The sequence below is a fragment of the Tympanuchus pallidicinctus genome, unplaced genomic scaffold, assembly GCF_026119805.1.
Source record: "Tympanuchus pallidicinctus isolate F22 unplaced genomic scaffold, pur_lepc_1.0 scaffold13, whole genome shotgun sequence".
NCBI classification, from domain to species: Eukaryota; Metazoa; Chordata; class Aves; order Galliformes; family Phasianidae; genus Tympanuchus; species Tympanuchus pallidicinctus.
Window position 1 is genome coordinate 5,448,539 of NW_026294648.1, and position 23,175 is coordinate 5,471,713.

General features: G+C 40.7%; 1 protein-coding gene across 4 annotated transcripts in view; it reads left to right on the top strand.

The window, feature by feature from the left end:
• Window positions 1-22,952, top strand: part of NXT2 (nuclear transport factor 2 like export factor 2) — a 71,627-nt gene extending 48,675 nt beyond the window's left edge. For 3 of the 4 annotated variants that reach the window (XM_052672955.1, XM_052672957.1, XM_052672956.1), the window contains exons 3-6: window positions 10,175-10,304; window positions 19,806-19,892; window positions 20,805-20,949; window positions 21,833-22,952. In XM_052672955.1, coding sequence (XP_052528915.1) covers window positions 19,875-19,892; window positions 20,805-20,949; window positions 21,833-22,011 — 342 coding nt within the window. In that variant the 5' untranslated portion in view covers window positions 10,175-10,304; window positions 19,806-19,874 and the 3' untranslated portion in view covers window positions 22,012-22,952. Of the gene's footprint in view, window positions 1-10,174; window positions 10,305-16,462; window positions 16,583-19,805; window positions 19,893-20,804; window positions 20,950-21,832 lie in introns of those variants that run through there. The other variant, XM_052672954.1, reaches the window with a different exon arrangement.
• The last annotated feature ends 223 nt before the right edge of the window (window positions 22,953-23,175 follow it).

The window sequence follows — 23,175 nt, forward strand, 5'->3', positions numbered from 1 at the left end:
GTGTATTCAGTTGACTTTGTGTATATCATGGGTAACAGTCACAGGAATTTATCTGGAGGCTGATGTACTCCATGTCAGGCTTTTTAAGCTTATTGCCTTTTTACACTTAAGCACTTAAAGGCTGTAACCCAGTATGATGCTGTAAGAAAGTTTAAAATTACCTGAAGGGATTAACAAAACATTGTTCTTTCTAGGATCTCTACATCAGCAAGTTACCACTATAGTTCAAGACTACACTGGGATTTGAGAGAAGTCAGAATTTCTCATCTGTTTGCTTTGGGATTCTGTAACATTACAGATCTACTTATGTGGGGTCTCAGGAGTGGAAGATGTTGGTAAAGCGGTGGCACTGAGGTGTGTCACAGAGTGAGGCCAGTGAGTGGCTGCAGGAGAGGTACTCTGCCAGAACAGAAATGAAAGTGGGAAGCACCAAGCATTTTACCTCTCAGAGCCTTTGCAGTTCCTTGCCTCTATTGCCTGAGTGATGCAATTACCTTAGAATTTCTAGTTCAGCTTGTTTACAACACTGGGTTCTTCTTTTTCTTGATAGATGTTCAAGGTCATGAAGATCTCTCTAAAAATAAAAATTAGAACACGTCCCTGGTGCACGTTCCTGTCTCCTTTCTCAAATGAGACCAACCAGGAAGCAGATGACACTAATGCTAACGGTGGTAGTTGAATATAGAATACTGCTGAATGCACCAGGGAGCGCTGCTCTCAGAGCCAACGGCTGTGCTATTCATTCTGGCAGAACACTGGTGTGGTCACTGAAGTTAAGGTGCTGGAAAGACATTTTTCTTGCAGAACCCTCTGTGATAAGAGGAATAGAAGCATGTCCTCAATGCGTAGAGAAGACTTCAAAGAAGACCGAAGACAAAATTTAAATTTAGTTCTCAACAGCCCTCAATGCCCAGGGCATCTGCTGTGAACACTGCCAAAATTCCCTCTCCGTACTCATCTACTGCATACTCCAGAACCTGCTTTAAATGATCATTGTGAATGTATGTGTATTTTGTCTTTTCCTGTACAAGATGTGTATGTCATTTTACCTATTTGTCTTTCTGCTTAAACTGAGAGAGAACTCGGAAGCACTCATTCCAATTCTACAGAATTATTCCAAATAACTGTCAATATAAAAATTAACTTTCTGGGTACTGCTTTCACTTTTGGCTATCCTCCTATACTATTGCTTTGATTGTATATTCTGAGATACTCTGAGGTACTGTCCAATGCATGAGAACATTTATTACCGTGTTACTTTCAAATTTATGTTGTTTTCTTTTGTTTTCATATCTTTTCATATCAAGCTCCCTGAGCTTGCTGACTCTTTTGCTTTTTCAGTTACAAAGTGCCATGCTTGGAATGAAAGTACTTGTTTTTACTGTAGGGTCCTATTGGTAGTTGTGCACTTTGCTATGGTGGTCACCAGGAATAAACCCTGCTTTTAAGAACAGCTTTCAAGCTTTGTCTCAGGGCTCTAAGCTTCTTAAACTCTTATCCATCACATCTTCAAAGCTTTAACTCTGCAAAATATCTGAGCGGAATAAACGTGCTGTAAATTCTGGAAGTTGTGTGGAAATACATTCCCAACACCTACACTCCAGCATCTTGTTTCAGTACTGGGGTGGCTGGTACATGAAAAAGGAATGTGCAGACAACTGAAAGCCACGCTAGTATGCACAGCTAAATATGGGCATATAGCTCTGGTACCACATGTTTACAAGTACACCTTCTGCTTCTTTGCTCCTTCCTCTTTCAAACTAAAATTCCTTCTCCAGCGATAGAAAGTAAATATATTGCACCAAATTTTGTCCTTTAGACTTTACTCTGACATGTGATGACTAAATGTTACCCCGCTGTTTGACCTCAGTCACAAACCATATACTGCTTGGTAGTCTAAGAATGCGTAGCCCATGCCTGACCCTATAAATCATTGCTGGAGTGCGGAAAGGCGCTGCGCTGCCATCTCTGCGGTGCCCGCTGTGCAGCGGCTGCTCGGCTGCAGCTAAAGGGCCGCCTGTCGGCGACAAGAGGAACAGTGCTGTCAGCTGAAGACGTCTGGGTTTCCTTGTTTCTCTGTCTGTGTTCTCTGTATTCGGTGAATGTAAACATTGACATCAGTCAACCTAAGTTCCATAGAAGGCTTTTTTTTTTTTTTTTTAATGACATCAGTATCTGTGCTTGCTTTATTTTTGGCTTTGTTCCTTTGCATCACAGGTTCTCTAAAGATTTTTTGAGCTTAGTTATGTTTAATCAGATCCCATTTTGGGAAGGATAACATTTTGGGCAACTTATTTTGTAAGTCCATACCGTTAATCCAAAAAGAATCCTTAAAAAAAAAAAAAAAAAAAAAAAAAAAAAAAGCAAAAAAAACCCACACAAATGGTCTATCTCTTATTTTTTAACCTTTGGCTTAGTCCAAAAAGGTAAGCAAATCTGAAATGCTGTGAAGCATCAGCAAACTGCGGGTGCCTACAGCTGAGAGGAAAGCAGGTCGTTTTCAGTGGGAAGGCAGTTCTGTTTGTATAGCTGAGCACTCTGCCCAGAGTTTCATAAAGCACTTGTGCTTCTGATAGTGCATGGTGTTAGAGGAAAGGGTTTTTGGAGAGAATTTTGGTGGCTGTTGCTGCTCTGTTTGTTTGAGCAGTGTAAGTTCACACGCTGAGTATTTCATTCATTCCAAATTCTCCTTTGCCACATACAATAGATGCAAAGAAGTAATTAGGTGGATAATTGTCTGGCAGGTACTACCTCTGCTAACTAGATTTCCCATCCATTATGTGCTCTACTGATTCTATTATTTCCCATTGGAATGTATTTTAAAAGCAATTTTTTCAGGATGCGCCTAGATCTACTTATCTACCTTTTTTATTACATTTGCTCCAGGTACTTATCTCTTACAGTTCATAAAACATCTATTTTGATAGGTACACCTCTGTTCTCTCCTTTCTTTGGAGATGTTACACGACTCTTTAATTTCCACATTTTCTTGTTACACACGTTTGTATGGTGATTTCATCAGCCTTCACCTTCAGAGTTTGCCCACGCTCTGAAGTTTTTCAAACCTACCTCTCCGTTTCTAAGCACTCTCCTATCACACGGTGTTGCTTCATTTCCTGTTGAATATCTTCTTCGCAGGCAATAACACCGCAGCCCTCCTCATTGCTCAACTCTGTAATAACTTCAGTCATCCAGCATTCAAATTCCACCGCTTTGTGCAAAATGTTCCCTAATAGCATTTCCAATAAACATGTTTGTTCTTTCCCCGCAGCTGTGACTCTCTTAGGTCACTCCCCAGCCCCCGCTGGTGTAACATCTTCCATACTTTCCATGATCCAAAATTTCTGTCTCTCTTCACCGCCATAACTTGTATAAAATGTATTTGTGACTTTCATGTTCTCGGCCTCTTGGGAATCTGACCGGATCCTTCCATCTTCTTTGCTACATAATCTGAGGAGTTAAACTTTGCTTTCCACTCCTCCTTACGTAGTATCCATAGCAACCAGTGAAGTACCTTGAACCTGACCTTTTTGGAGATGCTGCGGGATCTGTAAGTTTGACTATGGTTATGAATACTCAGCTGCACCAACTGCCGTTCAGGTTTCGTGCTATGTAAGAAGAAATGACCAAAACCCAAGGACAGGAACAAAATGTAACATTTCCCATTTTTCGCTGATGACAAATTTAACAACCAATTGTTTGTGTCAGTTAATATGACAGCTATTGAGCAAACAGCTGCTGCTCCAGATGGAATATGTGTGACAGCTGGAGGGTCCAGGTGCATTGCTCTGGAATAAATCAACGTGGGGTTGGCACGTTGGTTTATTCTTGGCTGTTTTGATGGCTCTTCTACCAGCTTCTCTGTCCTAAGGAAACCTTTTTTTTTTTTTTTTTTTTGCACATTTGTATGTTAAAGTGTTGGAATTTAAATAGGAGGGAGAGGTTTTACAGTGATTGTGAATAGAGAATTTAGAGACCTGGCCTGTAATAATTCTGTGAGTATGTTCATTTTGATTTTTTTTAAATGTGACTATAGGAGATGTTCTCTTTCCCTGTACTTTGTCTTCTATATTTCTGTTGTACAGTTGTACAGGAGCAGAGAAAGCTTTTTAATTACAAGTCACTAACCTTGTCTCCTTGTTTTCCTGACTGGGATACAGTGCCAGGTGGAGCAAGGGCTGAACCACTACTGATGAAATTGTTTACTCTCTGAGAACTAAATTAGGATCAATAATAAATGCCACTGAGGTCCCTCAATAAGTTGGATGGATTTGTCTGGAAGTTTATCAGTGTAAGACTCTGTAACCTTTTATCAGTTTCTGAATCATCCTATTAACTGATCTGTTTTAGTGCCTATGAGGAAAGAATCTCTCTCAGTATCCCTGCAGAATAATCTCGATAAATAAATCCAAAGGTCACCTAGGAAATCCTCAGGGTGGATTCTGACTGGTCTCGTCCTCACGTCCATCCTTAAACCTATTCTCGAGAGAGTGGTGCCTTAGAAGAATAATATTTTTAAAGATACTTTACAAACTTCCCTCCCTTTGGTACAAATTCTGAAGGAGTGCAAAAAATGTAATAAATGTCTTAGGATTTGTTTTTTTCCGAATGCTTACTTTTCTCTGCAGTTCGGTGATAAAATCAGAAATGTTGCTATAAATCACTCATAATTTGACTTTCCCCCATACATACCTTTGTTTTTTCAAGAAAATACCTCATTGTCAAGCTAGCACAATCATGGGAACTGATAATTGGATTTTGTGGTCTTTGGTGAATCATTACAGAATTTATTATTAATAACTCCAGTGGGAACGCAAATGAATTCTATCAAATACTTGATAAACATAGTAAAAATGTTGTGGGAAGATTCACATACTTTGTGTTAAAAGAGATCCATTCCAAAGGTCACAGCTTGTCAATAGAAAAATAGATCAGGTCATATGTGCATATCGAAGGTAATACATTGGGCTAGGAGGTTATGTGTATGTATTGACCTAGCTTTGAGTTTCCATCAATAAGCAGGACCTGGGACAGAACAGAGGTAAAAAGGAAGCTTTGCCTCTTAAGGGCTTCTTACTTTTTTTGGGGGACAAGCGTTGCTGTTTTAGTGGATATCCCTTGAAACAACTGGAGGCAGGGAGGCACACAGTCAGATCTTATGTTTTACCTCTGGTCTGGCAGAGAGCTAAGAATATTTGGAAAAAAAGAAGAGTAGATGGGATCCTCCATGCAAGTCCTCACTCTCAAAGATGTCAGGCTTGCCATTTGATCACTGGGTAGCACAGATGAGCAGAAAGCTTAGTGTAACACTGGCATATGGCAGCTCCAGTATTTCTGTGGTATCCCATGGCTACACTGACAGTTTCAAAAGAGGTGTAGAGAGTGGATTACCTTCACATTGTCCTACAAAAATGGAAAACTTACATGCAGAGAATCCCTTACTTACTATTCTGGACTTATCCGTCTGGAAAAAACATTTCTCTTCTGCCCTTATCTTATCTATCTAGTGTAGAAAATAAGTTACTGGTACACCTCTCTGCCGGAAAGCAAATTGTTATTGCAGCCAAAGGGATGTAAGCGGCTGGCCAGAAGCATGCCACTGATTTCATGGAACTGGGAACTGGCACTGGAAGTCCTTCTGCATGCCCTGTGTCTTACTTCAGTAAGCTTTATTGGAGGATATATGTCTAGTATAAAGCACAAGTTGGAATCAGCTCATTTTGTTCCTCTTTATTACTGACAAGCCTTCTGTTAACAGGAATGTGGGTAGAAACTTTTCATACTGTTCAGTCAGCTCTGTTTATTTGTATATGTTTCATGGACATGCTTAAGGTCTCCCGTGCAGATACAGAGCAACAGTCCCTCTGATACCCACATTTATCCTTCGGGCTCTGGGCTGAGTGCCCTGTTGTTTCTGTCTGAATGTGCATGTTCATGGCTAGGAGGAATAGAGAGAGAGAAACTGCTTGTGAAAAACAAACAGAAAAATCCCAAATGTTCAGGTCTATTCAAACTGATATACACAGAGCAAACCAAATGCACACTTCCCATTAACAGCTGTTGCAGGACCAACCGGGGGATCTCACACCTGTTTTGTGAGTTCTCCTAATATGACAGTAATTGTTTATTTTTTCTGTTAGAAAAGTCATGATGAGTTTAATACAATAGTAACTAGGGGAATATCCCACACCAAATAATAGAGCTATTTTAAGTTACAGCACATTGGTACCTAAATTGCCTGATATTTTTACTTTGTGTATATTGGTCATTAATTTGAAATTACTCTGATTCCTATTGATTGGTTTCATCTGAAACACAAGCATCTATTACACAATATTGATTTTTGCATCACCTTCTGGCCAAGTAGGTTAATTGAATGGTGCTTGGGGAAACTGTTTCAGATACTGTCTAATATTTGCCTTCGAAGAGCTGATGGAATTATTTGACATTTAGCCAAGATATCTGCTAAAACTGCAGCTCGAGCAATGAAACTGTGTACCTCAGCTAGTGATTTAAGTTGCATTTTGAAGGAAATTTATTTGCCATTTGATATTTAAGCAAGATCCAGTTTCTGTTGGAGCCAGTGGGAGTTTTGCCATTGTTTTTGCAGTTTCCCTCTGGACTATGGCTGTTTTAGGGAACACAGCGTAGCACAGTCCTGCTACTCTGCTGTTAGAAAACCCTGCATTTACAGCAGTGCCATGCATTGCACATGACGTCAGGGCACACAGGTCAAAATAGTTCCTTTTGGTTCTGGATTTTAGTACAAATTCAAAACCTAGTGTAGGTTTCATTCAACACTGAGCAGTGTGCTTATTTATCAAACAACTGGTGTTGCCTCATTAAAAAGAAAGAAAATAATCCTAATGCTTCACCTTCTCAAATACCTATGTGAAAAAAGAGGAAACATTTTATCAGTTACTCTCCCTGAATATTCCTCACAGTCTTGCATTTATTTGTAAAGCATTCTGGAAGAGACAACATGTTAAAGCTTTCTTTGGAACAGCCCCTTCCCAGGAAGCACACTGTAAGATGTTAATTACAGACTGTAAAATAATGGACCATTTCTGTGGAATAATAACTGTTTCCCACCATCTGCTGAGATGTGTATCTGTCAAGAACGATCAATATTATCTGAGATAATATTATCAATATTATCTGAGAAGAAGAAATGAAAAATTATTTCTGTTTCTTCTTTCTGTAGTCAGTGTCCTTATATCTCAAGACCAAATGTTCCACTGTCAGCAGGTTGCTTTTCAATCATCTCTCTTCAAATACAAACATTTATTTGTGAAGCACAAGGTACACGAGTCAATTTTGGGGGGTGATAATGCTTATCTTGTGCTGTATTTTGTCTCTTGGGTTCTTTCTTGCAGCTGTGATTGCTCTGATGTGGTTCATTAGGTGGTTCCTGGCATCTGTGCATTTCTCTGGCCTCACTCTGCCCATGCAAAAGGCCACAGAAATAGACAAGATGAGGACAAATCTGTTTCAGTAAAGATTTCTTCTCCTTTTCCAGGAACTTAAAAAAAAAAAAAAAGTGAATCCTTTGTATAGAATTAATATACTCAACTGATTTAGTTTGTTAATTTCATTAAGATGCAAAGGGAAAATACAGATGAAGCTTATAGAATGTGAGTTACCAGACGGTTAGGATAAGAGAAGCAGGTTGCAAAGTCCAATACAACATCTTTTCCTCCATGATTTACAAGTGACAAGTAACTCAGTAGGTAAAAATAGATGTGCTGGCTTTGCGAATGAAATTTGACTGTTTTCCAATCTATGTGTTATGATCCATATAAAGGATAAAACAATTCCATTATATATCCCTAGAATAATTTACTTGTTTATACTCATGTTGAGAACTTAATCAATCTACATAAAATTACATTTTCCTTCTGTTGGAAAGTACTGACACATGAGAGATATTTATATAAGCCAGATTTTTCAGGTGAGGTACCTTTCAAAAGCAGTCTTTGCTATCCACATTCCCAAAGTGAGAACAGTGGACTTCATTCTTCATTCTTTCCAAATTCCAACTCCACTGCCTTAACTGCAGAGCTGTTGTGCCAGCTGGCCACAGAGCCACTGTTCAAACTCTCCATGAAAAATAAAATAAAATCAAGTGGTAAATCGGTTTACTTCCAGGTGGAAGTAGATGACTCTTTACTGCAAAATGATTCCTTAAATGGTCACAGGCCTGGAGAAATATTACGTAGTGGCCTACCTAAGGATGCCCAGCATTTAAGTCTAAGCCAGTTGTAAATTTAGGTCAGAATATGCTACAAGCTGACCTGATCTATTCTCGGAAAAAGACTCTTTGCTTCTCAAAGAGGAAAAATTTTTGCAAGGAATGGAAACAATGAAACACCAAAAATACAATGGAAAACTGGGTTTTGCCTCAGACAGATTAAAATTTGTTCACAAACACTTTCTTGTCTTTCTAACTTTAAATAATAATAATAATAAAGCTGGTTTTATTGAGGGTATCAGTGGAAAAAAAAACTGATTTTCCAACTCCTGTTATGCCTGCCTGCTATTGGACCTGTGGGAACTTCTTAAAATAGGCAGCCTTTGCCAGAAGAGATCCAAGAGTGAAGCAAACACAAAACAATTCTGTGCTTTACATTTATTCCATAGCCTACTGTCCATTTAGTTAGTATATTTGTAGCTTTTGTTTTATGGGTGTCATGACCTAAGGAATCCTTTAGGCCGTGAAAACAGGTAATAGTTCACTTCTCAGCCTTTTGAAAAACACAGCAGAATTACTTAGAAGAAGGTGGAACTTTGGAAGGCTTTGCAGAGCTGAATTGCACAACAGCCCCAGATCCAGATTGCACAGGCTTGGTATTTTCAGCCTTTACTAGTGGAAACTCAGATACTAGCAGTAAAACATGTAGAAGGGTGTCACATTTAATATGGATTTACTTGTATTTGGATTATACCCTCACCCTACAGAAAAGAAATATCAATGCATGGAAGTGTTTATCAGAAACAATTTTGATTATTTCTATTTATACAGCCTTTATAACTTTCCTGTGAACCTCAGAAGGAAAGTGAATTAAAAGCAGAGACAAACTTAGCTAAAGCCACAAAAACATGACAGCAAAGTGCACATCTATTGAGATGACCTAAACCCAATGCTTGCATTAGCTCTTTGCTTAGGTTCATTCTAATGTTAAAAGCCTCCTGTTGCCTCCAAGAATTTCACTGGCTCCAAAAAACATGTGTTTGGATTTAAGAAATCATATGTGGAATGTAGAACTAATATATAAGCAGGGTCTGTTTGTTTGTTTTGTTGAGTGATTGATTCTATGATTCTATTTCTAGTTGAAGAATATCAATCTTTTTGGAGGATTTCTTAACTTTCCTGTTAAACAGACTCAGAGTTTCATATGAATTTGCCTACCTATAGAACCAGATTTTCCACAAGTGAAGCAACATGGAACAAACTGGGAATAGTGTGATTTACGAGTAAATTTTTTGTGACATGTAATAGTACTCAGGCTGTTTAGGATTTATAAACACACATAAAAGGGATAAATATCAGATACTCCATCAGGGACAGAGGAAAGGAAAAAGCTGGACAGTGTCTTTCTCTCAGATCCTGACAGACACATAGTGCAATTTAGAACAGGTTAAAAAGTTGTGTTGTAGCTAATATTTTTCCTTCTAGTTTTCTGTAAGTCTGGAAAACAGAGTGCTAACTGAATTCTGAATTGATGTGCTCTTCTTTCATCTTTGAGCCTAATAAATGTCTTGTAGAGTGAGGTCTAGAACTGGGCTTATTATACCAGTGCTGCAAAAGTGCACGATTCCCAATATTTTAGATATGGAGTTTTTCCCCAAAACATGGTCAGGCTACTTAAGGGCAATTGATGTGAAGGGAGAAAGAGAGGTTCTCTTCTTCCCAGGCTTTATTAAAAACTGAGGAATACTAAGTGAGACATGAAAAAGGACCACCCAACCTGTTGCAGCTGCAGTGCTTGCAACCCTGATGAGAAATGATCATGGATTGTACTGGTTCTGCTGCACCCAAGTTAAAATAAACCATAGCTGTTGTTGCAAGTGATGCATGTAAAATCCTCTTGTCAGCTGATGTGTATGGTACAGTGCATTATATGATTCACATGTGTTGGTAACGGATATTTGCAATGTTGTTTTGTGTACACAGGACACAACTGTGAGCTGGTGCTACACTGCAAAGTGATACAATATACTGCTGAAGCCATTGTCAGAATTTCAGTCTGAAATTTTGAGATGTAAGGACAAGTGCAAAGAGAACTACCTGACAAGTCTGAAAGGTAAGGCTCCGGGCCCCTTCTGTCTAGTATACAAATACACCTATGTGTACATACACAGATTTTAGTTATCAGCTTGCTACCTTGAGCTACTGTGGAGTCCATTGCAATACGAATAAGTTTACCCAGCTTTTACTTACATGTGGCTGGATTTTCATAAGAGCTCATGTACCATTTCATTACATAATGAAATGGATAGGGTTTTAAAATTTCTTCTGTTGACCATGGTGACACTGACCTGTTCTGATTATTTATCCCCCTTGGGAGTGCTCTGACATGGATTGCGTTCAAATAGTAATTTGTAATTGATCTCTCTCTGTATCCCAGGGGGTCTGCCCAATGGTTGCCAGTTCTATATATTGCAAGACCTGTTTTTCTTTAAAAAACAAGAGGGTTGTTTACTGGGATAAGTATAATTACATTCTACCAGTTCTGGTATGACAGGAATTTGAGGTGGAGCAGTGCATAGTTCAGAGTCCTCCTGGGACTGTAACAAACACAAGTTCTGCCTGTGTTTATCCAGATAAATAATATTTATTTTTTGTTGAGAATGAACTGGCCAAACCAGAGCTTCTTAAGTTTGCTGTGGTGCAATAAATCCAAAATCCAGCTTTGGTTTTTTATCCAGCACATAGGTCAAAGGGTGAATGTGCCGAGCACCTGAGATCAGCTCCCCGCTGAAATCAGTGGATCCAGTTGTTGAGTTCTCATTCAGTTCTTGCTCAGGCAAAACAATGAGTCGTGATCCAACTTTGTAAGCATCACATCAAGCACAGTCTGTCTGGATTTGGCTAGTGTCAGTTGCTTCTCTAGTTTTAAGAGGTAATTCCTTCAACTTATCTACACATGGCTACCATTACTTATGCATTTGATAACTTCAACAAAAGTTTTGAGTACCATGTTTCAGAAGCATCAGTCACTGCTCAGAAAGATTCAAGGTCATAGAGAACAGCATGCCTTTGTGTTGCATGAGAGCTTTTAAACATATTGCTTGACCAGCTTGAAGCTGAAGTGCTGCGTGAATCACTGACCTTGAGGGAATCCTTCTGGTCAACATCGCTATACCTGCTAAATCTTTGAGCTGTAATTGGACTTTGTTAACAAGGATGCTGTGTGTGGCATTCATCAAGGAAGGTTGATAAACCACTCCAAATGAGAAAGTGAACCTACCAGTTTAATTTTAATCGCTGACATTGGTCATGGATCACTGCTTGGTCTCTGTTTTTTTAATTTCAGTAGAATAGTTATTGTAATTTGCAAGAACGCTGCCTTCTGCTTCCTCCTGAATTTGCCCTTCAGCATGCATTTGTTGCAGTAACATTTTGAACCTGCTGAGTCCAAGTGTGTTTATGATTTGAGTAACATTACATACATTCTTTAAATCAAGAAATTAAAAAGCATTGCAGTTTGCTTGTCCTTTTTTAATAGAGGATATGCTATTTCAAATTTTGTCAGTGTTCATTATGTAGTCTTAAAGGCAAATGAATTATAAACCATGAAAAATACGAACACATTAACTTCAGAGTTTTTACAAAACTAAGGACTGTTCATTTTACTGGGGGTAATTAGGACCTATTGACCTCATCTTAGCATGTTACTGAAGTCACTACAGAAAACTCATCATTTTCTGTATCATGGTACAAGTTTGGTTTGCAAAGTAGCCTTGCACTATGCAGTCTGGCTTCATTTTTGCATAGGTGCCAATGCATAATGTCCTCATGGGAGGATATTATGGAAAAAAAATGAATTCTGCATTCATTCTGTCGTCATTACTCACCTCGTATCAAAATAACTTACAATAAAAATTATTTTTTTCAATGATTCTGAAATCGTCCAGAACTTTGCTAACACTTTTAATTAACAGAGTATCAACTGATAGGAAAAAAAAAATCAACAACTGGTAGAACACAGATGGCTGAATACGTTGTTGTAAACTGAATACATTTTTAGTTGTTATTAATTATGATATTTTGAGTAAATTTGACTGAAGTTACAAAGCAGTCACCTCTTAAAGCTGCTTCGTATCTCCAAACAGGTATTTGTGCTATATGCATGTCATCCCATTTGCCATTTACTTGTGAGTAGAGTTTTAATCCATTGTTCTCACTAGGAGCTATTTGGGAAGCTTTCCAACAAAAACTTTTAATTGTTAGTATTATTGATTACAGAATGAAAAATACCCCGTATGTCTAATTCATCTCACAGTTGTAATAGCTGATCCCAGCTACTTTGACAGTTAAGCCTTTACTGCTGATTTGTTCTGTAAGACCTAAACTAAACTTCCATATGGTAAGTACAGTTGCATATTCCACAAATCATCTTCAGATATATTTTGGTGAATCATCTTGCTGTAAACTGCTTGACCTCCACATAGCACTTCAGCATCATCGCTGGTGAATCATTCTGGCATTTGTACCTTACGCATTCTTTCCAGAACAGAAAAGGTTGGGGTGTGTGGTTGGGTTGGCTGGAGGTACAGGAGTGGAGATAAAGGCTGAGAAACTCTTAGGAATATAACTGGGCTTTTGAAGAGAAGTTATGAATTATGCTTGGTTATTACTTGAACGAAATTCAAATGCCTATTTAGGGAATATTTGGACAATATACAGCATAGACAGAAAATGGAAATTATGCCTGCCCATACTAGTGGAAGGCATAAACACCCAAATTGAAGGCTTGCTCAGGAAAAGTACCTGAAGGGGGTAGATGCAGTGTTTTGTTTCCTTTGCAAATGATACTTTCTAAGTAAGGAAATTGTATTTTCAGGAAGACAGATTTAGCTGAGTGTTCTAGCAGTCTAATTTTGGTTAATCATCAAAAACTTCAGTAAAAATACTACAAACCTGTGTTGAATAAAACAGGTGAGTACTATTCTGCTGGCATAACTTGGATTGGTAGTTGAACTTGAAAAATAAAAATTTCATATTAAAACTATTTATCTGCTTCCAAGTACGATAATTCTAGAACCACAGATTAGCAAAATCTCAGAGTTTAAGGAAATCACATAGAAGAAGAACTGCTTACTAGCAAGGCTCTGCCTCCACGTGATTCTTAGGTATTTTGAAGAACGAATAGATTTGCGAAGCATAACTTTTCCCTAAATAACCATGTTGAGTCTGCTCTAATATGTCATGTTTAATCAAGTATCTACCTTCTTTGTTATAGTTTCTACCAATTTTTGTAGGGCAAACATCAGATTTACTGGTCCATTGTTCTGAGGATCCATTTTGGAGCTCTTCACAGAAAACCAGCCCCACATTTGCAACTTTCTATTCCTTGAGGACAGAGCCTATTGTAATTTACAAATTACATGCCATCATTGTTAGTATGCACATAAACTGGCACACAACTTGACGATTAGTTGCTATTTGTTTTATGGATTTGTTCTAAAACCTTTCGTACTGACATTTCACTTCATGACCTTGTGGCCAAGAGGGCCAATGGCATTCTGGGATGCATTAAAAAGAGTGTGGCCAGCAGGTCGAGGGAGGTGATCCTCCCCCTCTACTCTGCCCTGGTGAGGCCTCATCTGGAGCACTGCGTCCAGTTCTGGGCTCCCCAGTACAAAAAAGACAGGGATCTCTTGGAAAGAGTCCAGCGGAGGGCCACAAAGATGGTGAAGGGCCTGGAGCATCTCTCCTATGAAGAAAGGCTGAGTGAACTGGGTCTGTTCAGCCTTGAGAAAGAAAGACCGAGAGGGGACCTGATCCAGGTCTATCAGTATCTAAGGTGTGTGGGGCAGAGTGGCGAGGATGGACTCTTTTCTGCAGTGTGTGAGACAGGACAAGGGGAAACGGCTGGAAACTGCAGCATAGGAAATTCCACACAAATGTGCACAAGAACTTCTTTACAGTGAGGTGACAGAGCACTGGAACAGGCTGCCAGGGAGGTGGTGGAGTCTCCTTCTCTGGAGATGTTCAAGACCTGCCTGGATGCCGACCTGTGCGACCTGCTGTAGGGAACCTGCTTTGGCAGGGGGTTGGACTCCATGATCTCTGGAGGTCCCTTCCAACCCCTACAATTCTGTGATTCTGTGTGACATATCCTCCATTTCTTTCCCTTTTAAGAAAGGTTGTAATATAAGATACTTTATAAACTTCTTCATGTTGATCAAAGACATGAAGAGTTTGTTTAATTTTCTTACAGCCTTGTCTTCTTTTGATGCACACTGCTTGCTCGTTGGCCTTGCAGATTTTTGGCAGAACTTCTTGCTTTTGATGTGTATGAAAAAGGATTACATTCATAGTGTTTCTGCCTTAGCAAAATGTTTCTCAGAACTATTTTGATTTGCCTTGCTTTCTTGTTAAATCTCATAGCCAAAGTATATTTTTCTCCCCTGTTCATTTGAAAACATTTTCATTTTTTTGGAGGATGTCTTTGTGCTTCTAACTTTCTATTGTTGCCTTGTTATTAAGTATCCTGGACTCTTTTGATCTTTCCAGAAGTATTTCTTTAAGTGATATTCATTTGTTCTGACTATCTCATATTTCTAATGTGTCTTTGAGGAGTTACGTATCGCATGCAAACATTTTACATTTCTTGCTACTGCCTTTATTTTTTAAATATTGTAGTGGTGGATTTCTGTTTCTTGGTCTCTGCGTAGAACTAAATACATTTTGGCCACTGTGTGCTGCTCTCACAGTAATGTCTCATATACAACTTGCTATGAGGGAAAGAATTTTCTTCCTGCTTTCCCCAATTAGATGGTCCCAACATGAAGTCATTGCTCTAAAGCAATATCTGGAATTTTGTGTCATCTTTAGAAGAAGCTGAAAATGAGTTTCACACCCGTATGCATCTATCATTTGACACTTCATTGAGTAGTGACTGGTGCTAAGGCAGGCAGGCAGCAGCATGGGGAATCTCTGAATTACTCACCTCCCTACCTTACAGAGGAAAGTCTGCAGTGAATCCTGCTGGAAAAGTAGGATTCTGATCCTACCTCCAGTGATCATAAAGTATTTGTGAATGAAAAAAAAAAGTGTATCTGTGGACAGAAATCCTGACCTGACAGAAAGGTTGTTTGAACGAATTAGCTACTTCAGTTCTTACTATTTCTGGCTTTATTCCTAAAGTCTTACTTAGTTTACTGGAGAAGACACTGATAAAAAAAGAGATTAAAAAATCTTTTTCTCAATGTGTTTGAAAGATGGAAAACTGCACATAGTCTGCCAGCAGAAAGGCTTTGCTAAGCCTGTTCCAGGCTCCACAGGTGCATATGAGTAAATGAGGGGGTAATGCAAATGAGCATTTGTCACAGCTCTGTTGTTCAGCGCAGGCAATTCACAGTCTCTGTAATAACACAAATGTAATTCCTTTGCTCCTCTGGGATTTATGGTGGTCATTTCCTACAAATTGAATCCGCAGAAAAGGAACACAGCATTGTACTTTTCAGACGCATTGGCACCTGTATGAAGAAAATAAACAGGGAATAGAGAATGAAGATAACAGATAGGGGTAATTCTTAGTAATCCAGTGTAGCAAGGATATTTATGTGGTGAAGATAAAAGATTAGGATTACAGTTTTTGGTTCTGCAGCTGTCTCCCTTTGTGATCTGGAACAAATCCCGTATCATTCCGACACCTTGCTTTTCTATTTGGAAATTGATGATACTTCTTTTTATTATGAAGCACTTTATTAATTTAAAGCAAAGAAGGAATATGGTAATGCAGTGACACGGCAACAGACTTGAGATTTCAAACGGGAAGGCGTCTGAACTTTTCTGTTAAGCAATCTTCAGGGAGCAGATGTTAATCCAGTGGGTCACGTTGTTTCTCAGTTTTACAACTCCTACACAGCAATGACAAATGAGCACGCAGCTGACGCTGCTGGACGTGATTCAATCTACCAAAGGGCACGGCCTCAGATGCCCTGACCCAAATTCCCCGTCCGCTCCCCGGCAGTCCCCGAGGGGTGCGCGAGGGGGAGCGAGAGCAGATCTGAAACAGGTGGGAAAAACAGAGACAGCGACCCGGTTTTACGTCCGCAGCCCTCCAGCCGCAATAAGGGGCAGCAGGGAAAAGATCATTAAATTAACCACAACGGAGCCATGCCCTGTGCCGCTCTGCACTTGAACCACATTCAGTTCTTCACAAGTCAGACGGCCGTGACCGCCGCGGTCTCGAACCGGCGGCCCCGAAGGCAGCGAGTGGCGGGCCGGAAGCGCTCTTGGCTGAGCGCGGCCGGAAGTGGCGGCCGTTGATCGCAGCGCACTTCCGCCGCCCGCCTCGCGCCGGGAGGGGCCTGGAGCGCCTGCTGCCGCCTCATGGCCGCCTCTGTGGTAAGTCCTCGCGCCGCCCGCCGCGCCGGGGACAGCCTGGGCTGGGGCTCGGGCTCGGTTACTGCTGCAGGGTCCTCGCGGTGAAGCGGGAGGAGCCGCCGCTCAGGGCCAAGGTTGTAAGGCGGGGAGCTGCGGCCTCGCACGGAGGCGGCCCGGAGCGGAGCGCGGTTCCGCCTGGCCTTCTCCGTCCCGGGCCCGGGCGCAGCGCTTCTGGAGATGAGGGGATGCCCGCGTGGGGCGGGCGGCGGCGGAGGGGAGAGAGGGACAGCGGGCAGTCTCTGCTCCTTAGCTGCTCGCGTTGCCCGAGCGGCTCTGACTGCCGTCGGCCAGAGGCCGGCTCCTCCCCATCCCCGTCCCGCCCTCTATGTGGGCACGCGGGGCCCACGGGGTTCGGGGCCCGCGGCCGCCTGAAGCTCAGTACTCCAGGCCGTGGGCTTGTGAGTTATAGGACGCCTGAGCAGTCTGTGGCTGAAGGGCTTCTGGCCCTGAATAGGTGGTGGAGTATTAAAGGGAAAACTAACGTTTGGGAATTGTCATCAGAGTCTTCCGAAAAAGTAGTAATTTGAGTACCACGTTCTTGTTAAATGCCAAGAAGAAAGATTTCCCTGTGAGCTGGTTGGGTGTTGGAATGGCAGCAGTGAGAAACTGAAATCTCCATCCTTACAGATGTTCAAAATGTGATTAGAGCTAGGACTCCAAGTAGTCAGGCCTGTCTTGAAAGCTAGATCAGACCTCAGAGCTGACCTTTGAGTGAGAGGCCAGATCAGATGTGTGAGGAGGTTTCTAAATATGTGTACAGGGTTACCATTAAAAAGAACTTGTTCTGAGTATTAAAACTTACGCAGCTTATTTTCTGTTTGACTTAAATCCCTATAAAATCCCCAGAGACTTTCAAGGTGAGGCTGGATAAGGCCCTGATCTAGCTCTGTTGTCCCTGTTCATTTCAGGAAGTTGGACCACATGGCCCTCAGAGGTCCCTACCAACTCTAGGGATTCTATGATTATACATTACAGGTTCCCTAACTGCTCTTTGCTTTCCCCTGGTGTTTCTCTGTTGGTCTCCATCACACCTGTTTTGTCTGTGCGGTGACTAACTGGCAGCACGTTTGGCTCCTGGTTAGAAAGCGTGTGTGCAAATGCATGCTGATGGAGTAATAACAGCCATCTGCCCCAAATAACTAACCAGTCAGGTTATGATTACTGCTGACCAGTGGGTGCTCTGACACTCCTTATCTCACGGTGTCACAGTTTCTGTTGGCACTTGCAGGAATACAGTGCCTTTGGCTCGAGAATTGGCCTCTGGGTACAGAAACTGTTGGAGGAGATGGAGAAGAACAGTGTCATGTCCATCCACAGGGAATTTAAAAAAGTAGTAATGCGAGACAATTTGTCCCTATAGAGTAAGCAGAGGTTATTTGATATGCTGGTGAGTATTTTGCAGCATGGAAATTTTTCCAAGTAAAAGTGTTTCTTGGGGTAATGTAGGAACTGGTGGTAGTTTTGGTATGTATTCATTAAAGACGACCAGGAAAAATAACGGAGTTGTGATGTACTGATGGGATTATAAATGTTGAGAATGTAATGTTGAAATAGAAGAATGAGAAATTATAACACTTTAAACAAAACATCATTACGAAACGAAATTAAAGATTACAAGTAGCTTGCTCTGTATCGCCTCCTATGTGTTTTCATGGGAACTACAACATATACAAGGAGCACAATAGCGCTGTGTGATTGAATCACAGAATCACAGAATTGTAGGGGTTGGAAGGGACCTCCAGAGATCATGGAGTCCAACCCCTGCCAAAGCAGGTTCCCTACAGCAGGTTGCACAGATCGGCATCCAGGCAGGTCTTGAACATCTCCAGAGAAGGAGACTCCACCACCTCCCTGGCAGCCTGTTCCAGTGCTCCGTCACCTCACTGTAAAGAAGTTCCTTCGCACATTTGTGCAGAACTTCCTGTGCTGCAGTTTCCGGCCGTTTCCCCTTGTCCTGTCTCCATTCACCACTGAAAAGAGTCCATCCTTGCCATTCTAACAAGTTTTCAACTACAAAACACTGTTTTCCACCACAGTCACCACCATTAGCTGTGCTTTTTCACTAGTGATGAACAAGAGCCTGCATGCTGAGCTGTCACTGCCACCACTGCTGCAATGCACTGCCCCCCCCACTGTGCTCACACCCACTGATTGGTCTCCAAAAACATTCAGCAAGCGTTGATGAGTGGCAGTAGGTGCCATGTCTTCCACACAGAGCAATTCAGTTCCACTTCCTTGCTTCATCCTCACTTCCATGTCAGTCACCATGTCAGGCTGCCCTTCTGCTGCCATCTGTCACATGGCACAAAATGTAATGGGATATTGGTGGGAAGGTTCAGCCCTGCTGCTGTACCACCACCATCTGCCTCTGACACAGTGAACCAACATCACAAAATAGGAGGCATTGCTCTTGGAGTAGTCCTCACAGGTCTGTAGGCAAGGAAATTGAGATATTGCTGTTCAGTAAACAAACTGAATAAGTTACCAAATGAGATCCCAGTTCAGTATTGTGACATCAAATGATTAAAAAAAGATGTGAGAGGTGCTTAGTTCTTGTGGATGCAGAACTGGAGTGATTAATAGTAGTAGAATGTTCAGCATGCTAGTGGGCACTCTCTTTCCCTGCTATATGTCCAAGTAGAACTATTATTACTTTTTGCATATATCTCTCTTTCTATAGAGATACTTTAAAATACCCCTATGAATTTGGTTTAAAAAAATCAAGTATGGTGGTGTGATGGAGTTCATTTTCAGCAACGTGTTGGATACATTTCGTTCCTTTAATTCAGAACATCCATCACAGAAAGCAGCAGCTCTTTTCACTGAATGCTTGTGCGTTCACAACGCTTCAACCAGATGGAGCCCTTTTTCCAATGCAACCATTTTCAATTTCAATACAGTAAATAAACCAGCATTCAGAGATGAGTCCTAAGGCTTGCTGGAAGCTAATGAGATACTTCCAGAAAGTAGAAAAGCAGTTTGCAATCAGTTTCAGCATTGCTTGACGTCATCTTTCAGTGAGAGTGGAGAATACAGTGGTTTTGGCTGCTCACTAGTGAGAGCTACTGCTTAGATGGCTAGTTTGCACAGAATATAAATAATAATATAGTATATTGTAATTAAATATGAAACGAAAAAATACTTAAGCTTTTTGTCTTTTTTTTTTTTTTTTTTTTACCTCCAGGATTTCAAAACCTATGTGGATCAAGCCTGCAGAGCTGCAGAAGAATTTGTCAACATTTATTATGAGACTATGGATAAAAGAAGAAGGGTATGTACATGTTTTACCAATACCTTGAACTGTTTTGGATAGTTTCATGTGCTTTTCTAGCTACCATTACACTTGAAAGTAAGTCTTCAAGTACTTACACTTGAAGTTTGTTCCTGTGAATTGCATTGGAGCAGAGGTCTCAGCTTGGCCTCCTAGGCTGCCCTGTAAAGGATTGCTTTGTGTTACTGCACAGCACTGTTCAGAAAGGGGCCCTGTTAGCAATTACCTCACTGTTCTTCAGCATAGTAGTTCAGTTCAAATCCAGATACATGTTAGAGGTGCAGAATTTGTTAGCTGACCTCTGAGGTACCATGTATTATAGTTGTAATTTAAAAACTGTAGGTGAACGTGAAAGTATCAGCAGCTGCATGTTACTGCATAGTCATATTGTGCTCAGACAGGATAGGCACAGATGTAGCAACAGCTTCCTTGAGAGGTAATGGCCCATAAGCTGCAGCTTATGAAATACTGGGAAGGTTCTGCTCTGCTGCACATAATTGTCCTCTTGCATGGTTCCACTGCTCCCAGTCTTGTTTCTTTTTACCTGAAATCATACCTTCTGACTACTGGTGTTGCATTTGTGTGCACAAAATCGTAGTGAGCTAATTCTGCACTGGTAGCGCTTTCCTTTTGTTAGCAAGCAGCTCAGTTACATCACTAGGAAATGCCATCAGTATTGAAATTTAGAGGTACAAGTCACTTTACTAGTCATAAAGCAAAACGTGCTTCTATTTCAATTTTTGTTCAGGAGCACTATTTTTTAGAACTTAATAATTGAGGAAGGCATTTTATTTCCTCAGGGAGCAGAAGTGATTGGTAATACAAAACATTCTTTCAACTCCTATGTTGAGATGTTGTGCACTGTATGTGCTTACCCTCTGTCCCCAAATACGTCTGTTTGTAATCCCTCAGGCTCTGACCAGGCTGTATTTGGACAAAGCAACATTAATTTGGAATGGAAACGCAGTCTCTGGACAAGAGGCACTGAATGAGTTTTTTGAAATGTTGCCATCCAGTGAATTCCAGGTTAATGTGTTGGACTGCCAGCCTGTTCATGGTAAGCTTCTATTACTATTTATTTAGTCATTTTATAAGTATTGATATAGAAATACAATGTAACAGTGCTCAATATTTCTCTAGGGACTGTTTATTAGTGAAAATATTGAGGGTTGGAAGGTAAAGCTGTGCATAAATAAAGCACAAAACCAGGAGGTGCAGCAACTCCACACTATACCTCATGTCTGGGAAAATGTTCCTTTTTGTTAAGATTGTGTTCAGATGTGTTGTGTTCTCATGTATTGGAAAGGTTGATCTTAACAGATGATGTTGTCCTTGACGGTGTGCGAGTCGAGAGACCTCTGCTGTAGCCTCTGCTGCTGCCATGCAATAATATGTGGGATAGATTATTAATCTGTATGTGCTCTGACTTCTTTACATCTTGAATAGATGCTAAGTTCATTCGATTTCTAATTAGCAATTGCTAAAGAAATGCTTACACAATTGAGAAGTTAGTAAATGACTTCTGAGGAATATTTCTGCAGTATAAGGCAAAAGCCTGTGGTCAAGCATGCTTGCTTTCCTTTGCTGTGAAAGGATACAAGCTAATATAGGAGGGAGAGGAGAACGTGTATGCAACTTGCTGGATACATACACGTATCAAACAAAGAGGGCTTTTTCTAAAAAGATGGGAGGATGTTTATAGTGGTCTCAAATGAACAACATTAGATGGAAATGTGAAACCCAGTGAAAAGTGCTGTTGGCGAGTGAATACACCGTTGTCTACATGGAAGTGATGTAAGAAAGCTGTATTTCTCGTGGACGTGTAACCAACTGCTAGCCTGTAACTAGTGTAACAGAATTGAATAAAATGCGCGTTTCCTACTTCTTTCACCTGTTAGTCTTTGTTTGGGTTGTTTTCTTTGTTTTTTCTTCATGTGAAGAGCAAGCTACTCAAAGCCAGACAACAGTCCTCGTGGTGACTTGTGGGACAGTAAAATTTGATGGCAACAAGCAGCGCTACTTCAACCAGAACTTCTTGCTGACAGCACAGGCCACATCCAACAGCACGGTGTGGAAGATCGCGAGTGACTGTTTCCGCTTTCAGGACTGGGCCAACTAGCGAGGAGCGGTGCGGGAAGCGACCTCTCATTGCACGGCATGAAGCTGGCTGTTCAGCTGGCCGCTCTGACTGCGGGCTGCGCTCAGTCTTCGTGTTGCATCTGTCGTTATGGAAGGTCTGCGGACGTCTCAGGCTCAATCCCAGTGGCCGTTGGCTTTAATAATAAACGATCTGAAAATGTAACGGGTTGCTCATGTTAGTTGAAGGTAATGAAATGCCGAAGGAGTCGAACCTAAGGAAATGCTGAAGGTAATGAGCTGTGTTGGAATCATTCCTAAAATGCCTTACGTGCAGCTGTGCTGCCACTTACAGACTTTTTGTATGTAACGCAGAAACTTTGAACACAAAATTCTCTTATTGTATAGTTCTGACCAAACGTGTAACTGCTTCAATTTGAACAGGCCTGTTTTTACAGTAGCATCTTAGCTCTTTTGAAGACGATGCCCGCGGTGTGTACATAGAATTCTCAGAGCTACCTGCTCCTGGTTGTAAGAGGCTTGTGAGGACTGGCAGTGATTTCTGCTCTTTGTGAAAGTTGCAAATACAGCCTGTGAGTGTATAATCTCTCAAATAGTCTGTTGGAAACCTAGTGTTACCTTCACTGAGATGGAAGGACTGTATCTTGTCAGGTTTTCTTTTGACTTAAGCATCTCAGAATTTGGTGATTGTTAATTTATATTAGTTCATATTTAGGGAATACTGAATAACTCAGAACTTCAGTGCCAACAACTCTTGTCAAATACATGTGAAGGACTTCAGCCGCAGTTTTTGTTTTGAAGTCTTGTAGTGTAAGAAATAGGTCAGTAACATCATTTCTGTCTGCTCTGTCAGTTCTGTCACTGTGAAGGACGGAATATTCTTCCCATCTAAAGTCTGCAATTTTTGAATCCCTGTTATTTTTTCAGAAAATATTGTAATAATAATAAAAAAAAGACACTAAAGGTGTGTGTTACTGTGAAGTCTTCAATTTTTCTCTTCGGTGCTGTTATTCAGAACGGGTTCCTTGATTACTTTTAACTTAGAAAAAGAAGGTCTGAACACAAGTACTACCTTCCTTGTCTGCAGATTTTTATTACAGTTTTCATGTTTCTTTAACATTTTCCATATTCATTCTATTGTATTTTTTTCTTGCTTTAAGCAGCAGCTTTCATAAACAGTTTTCAT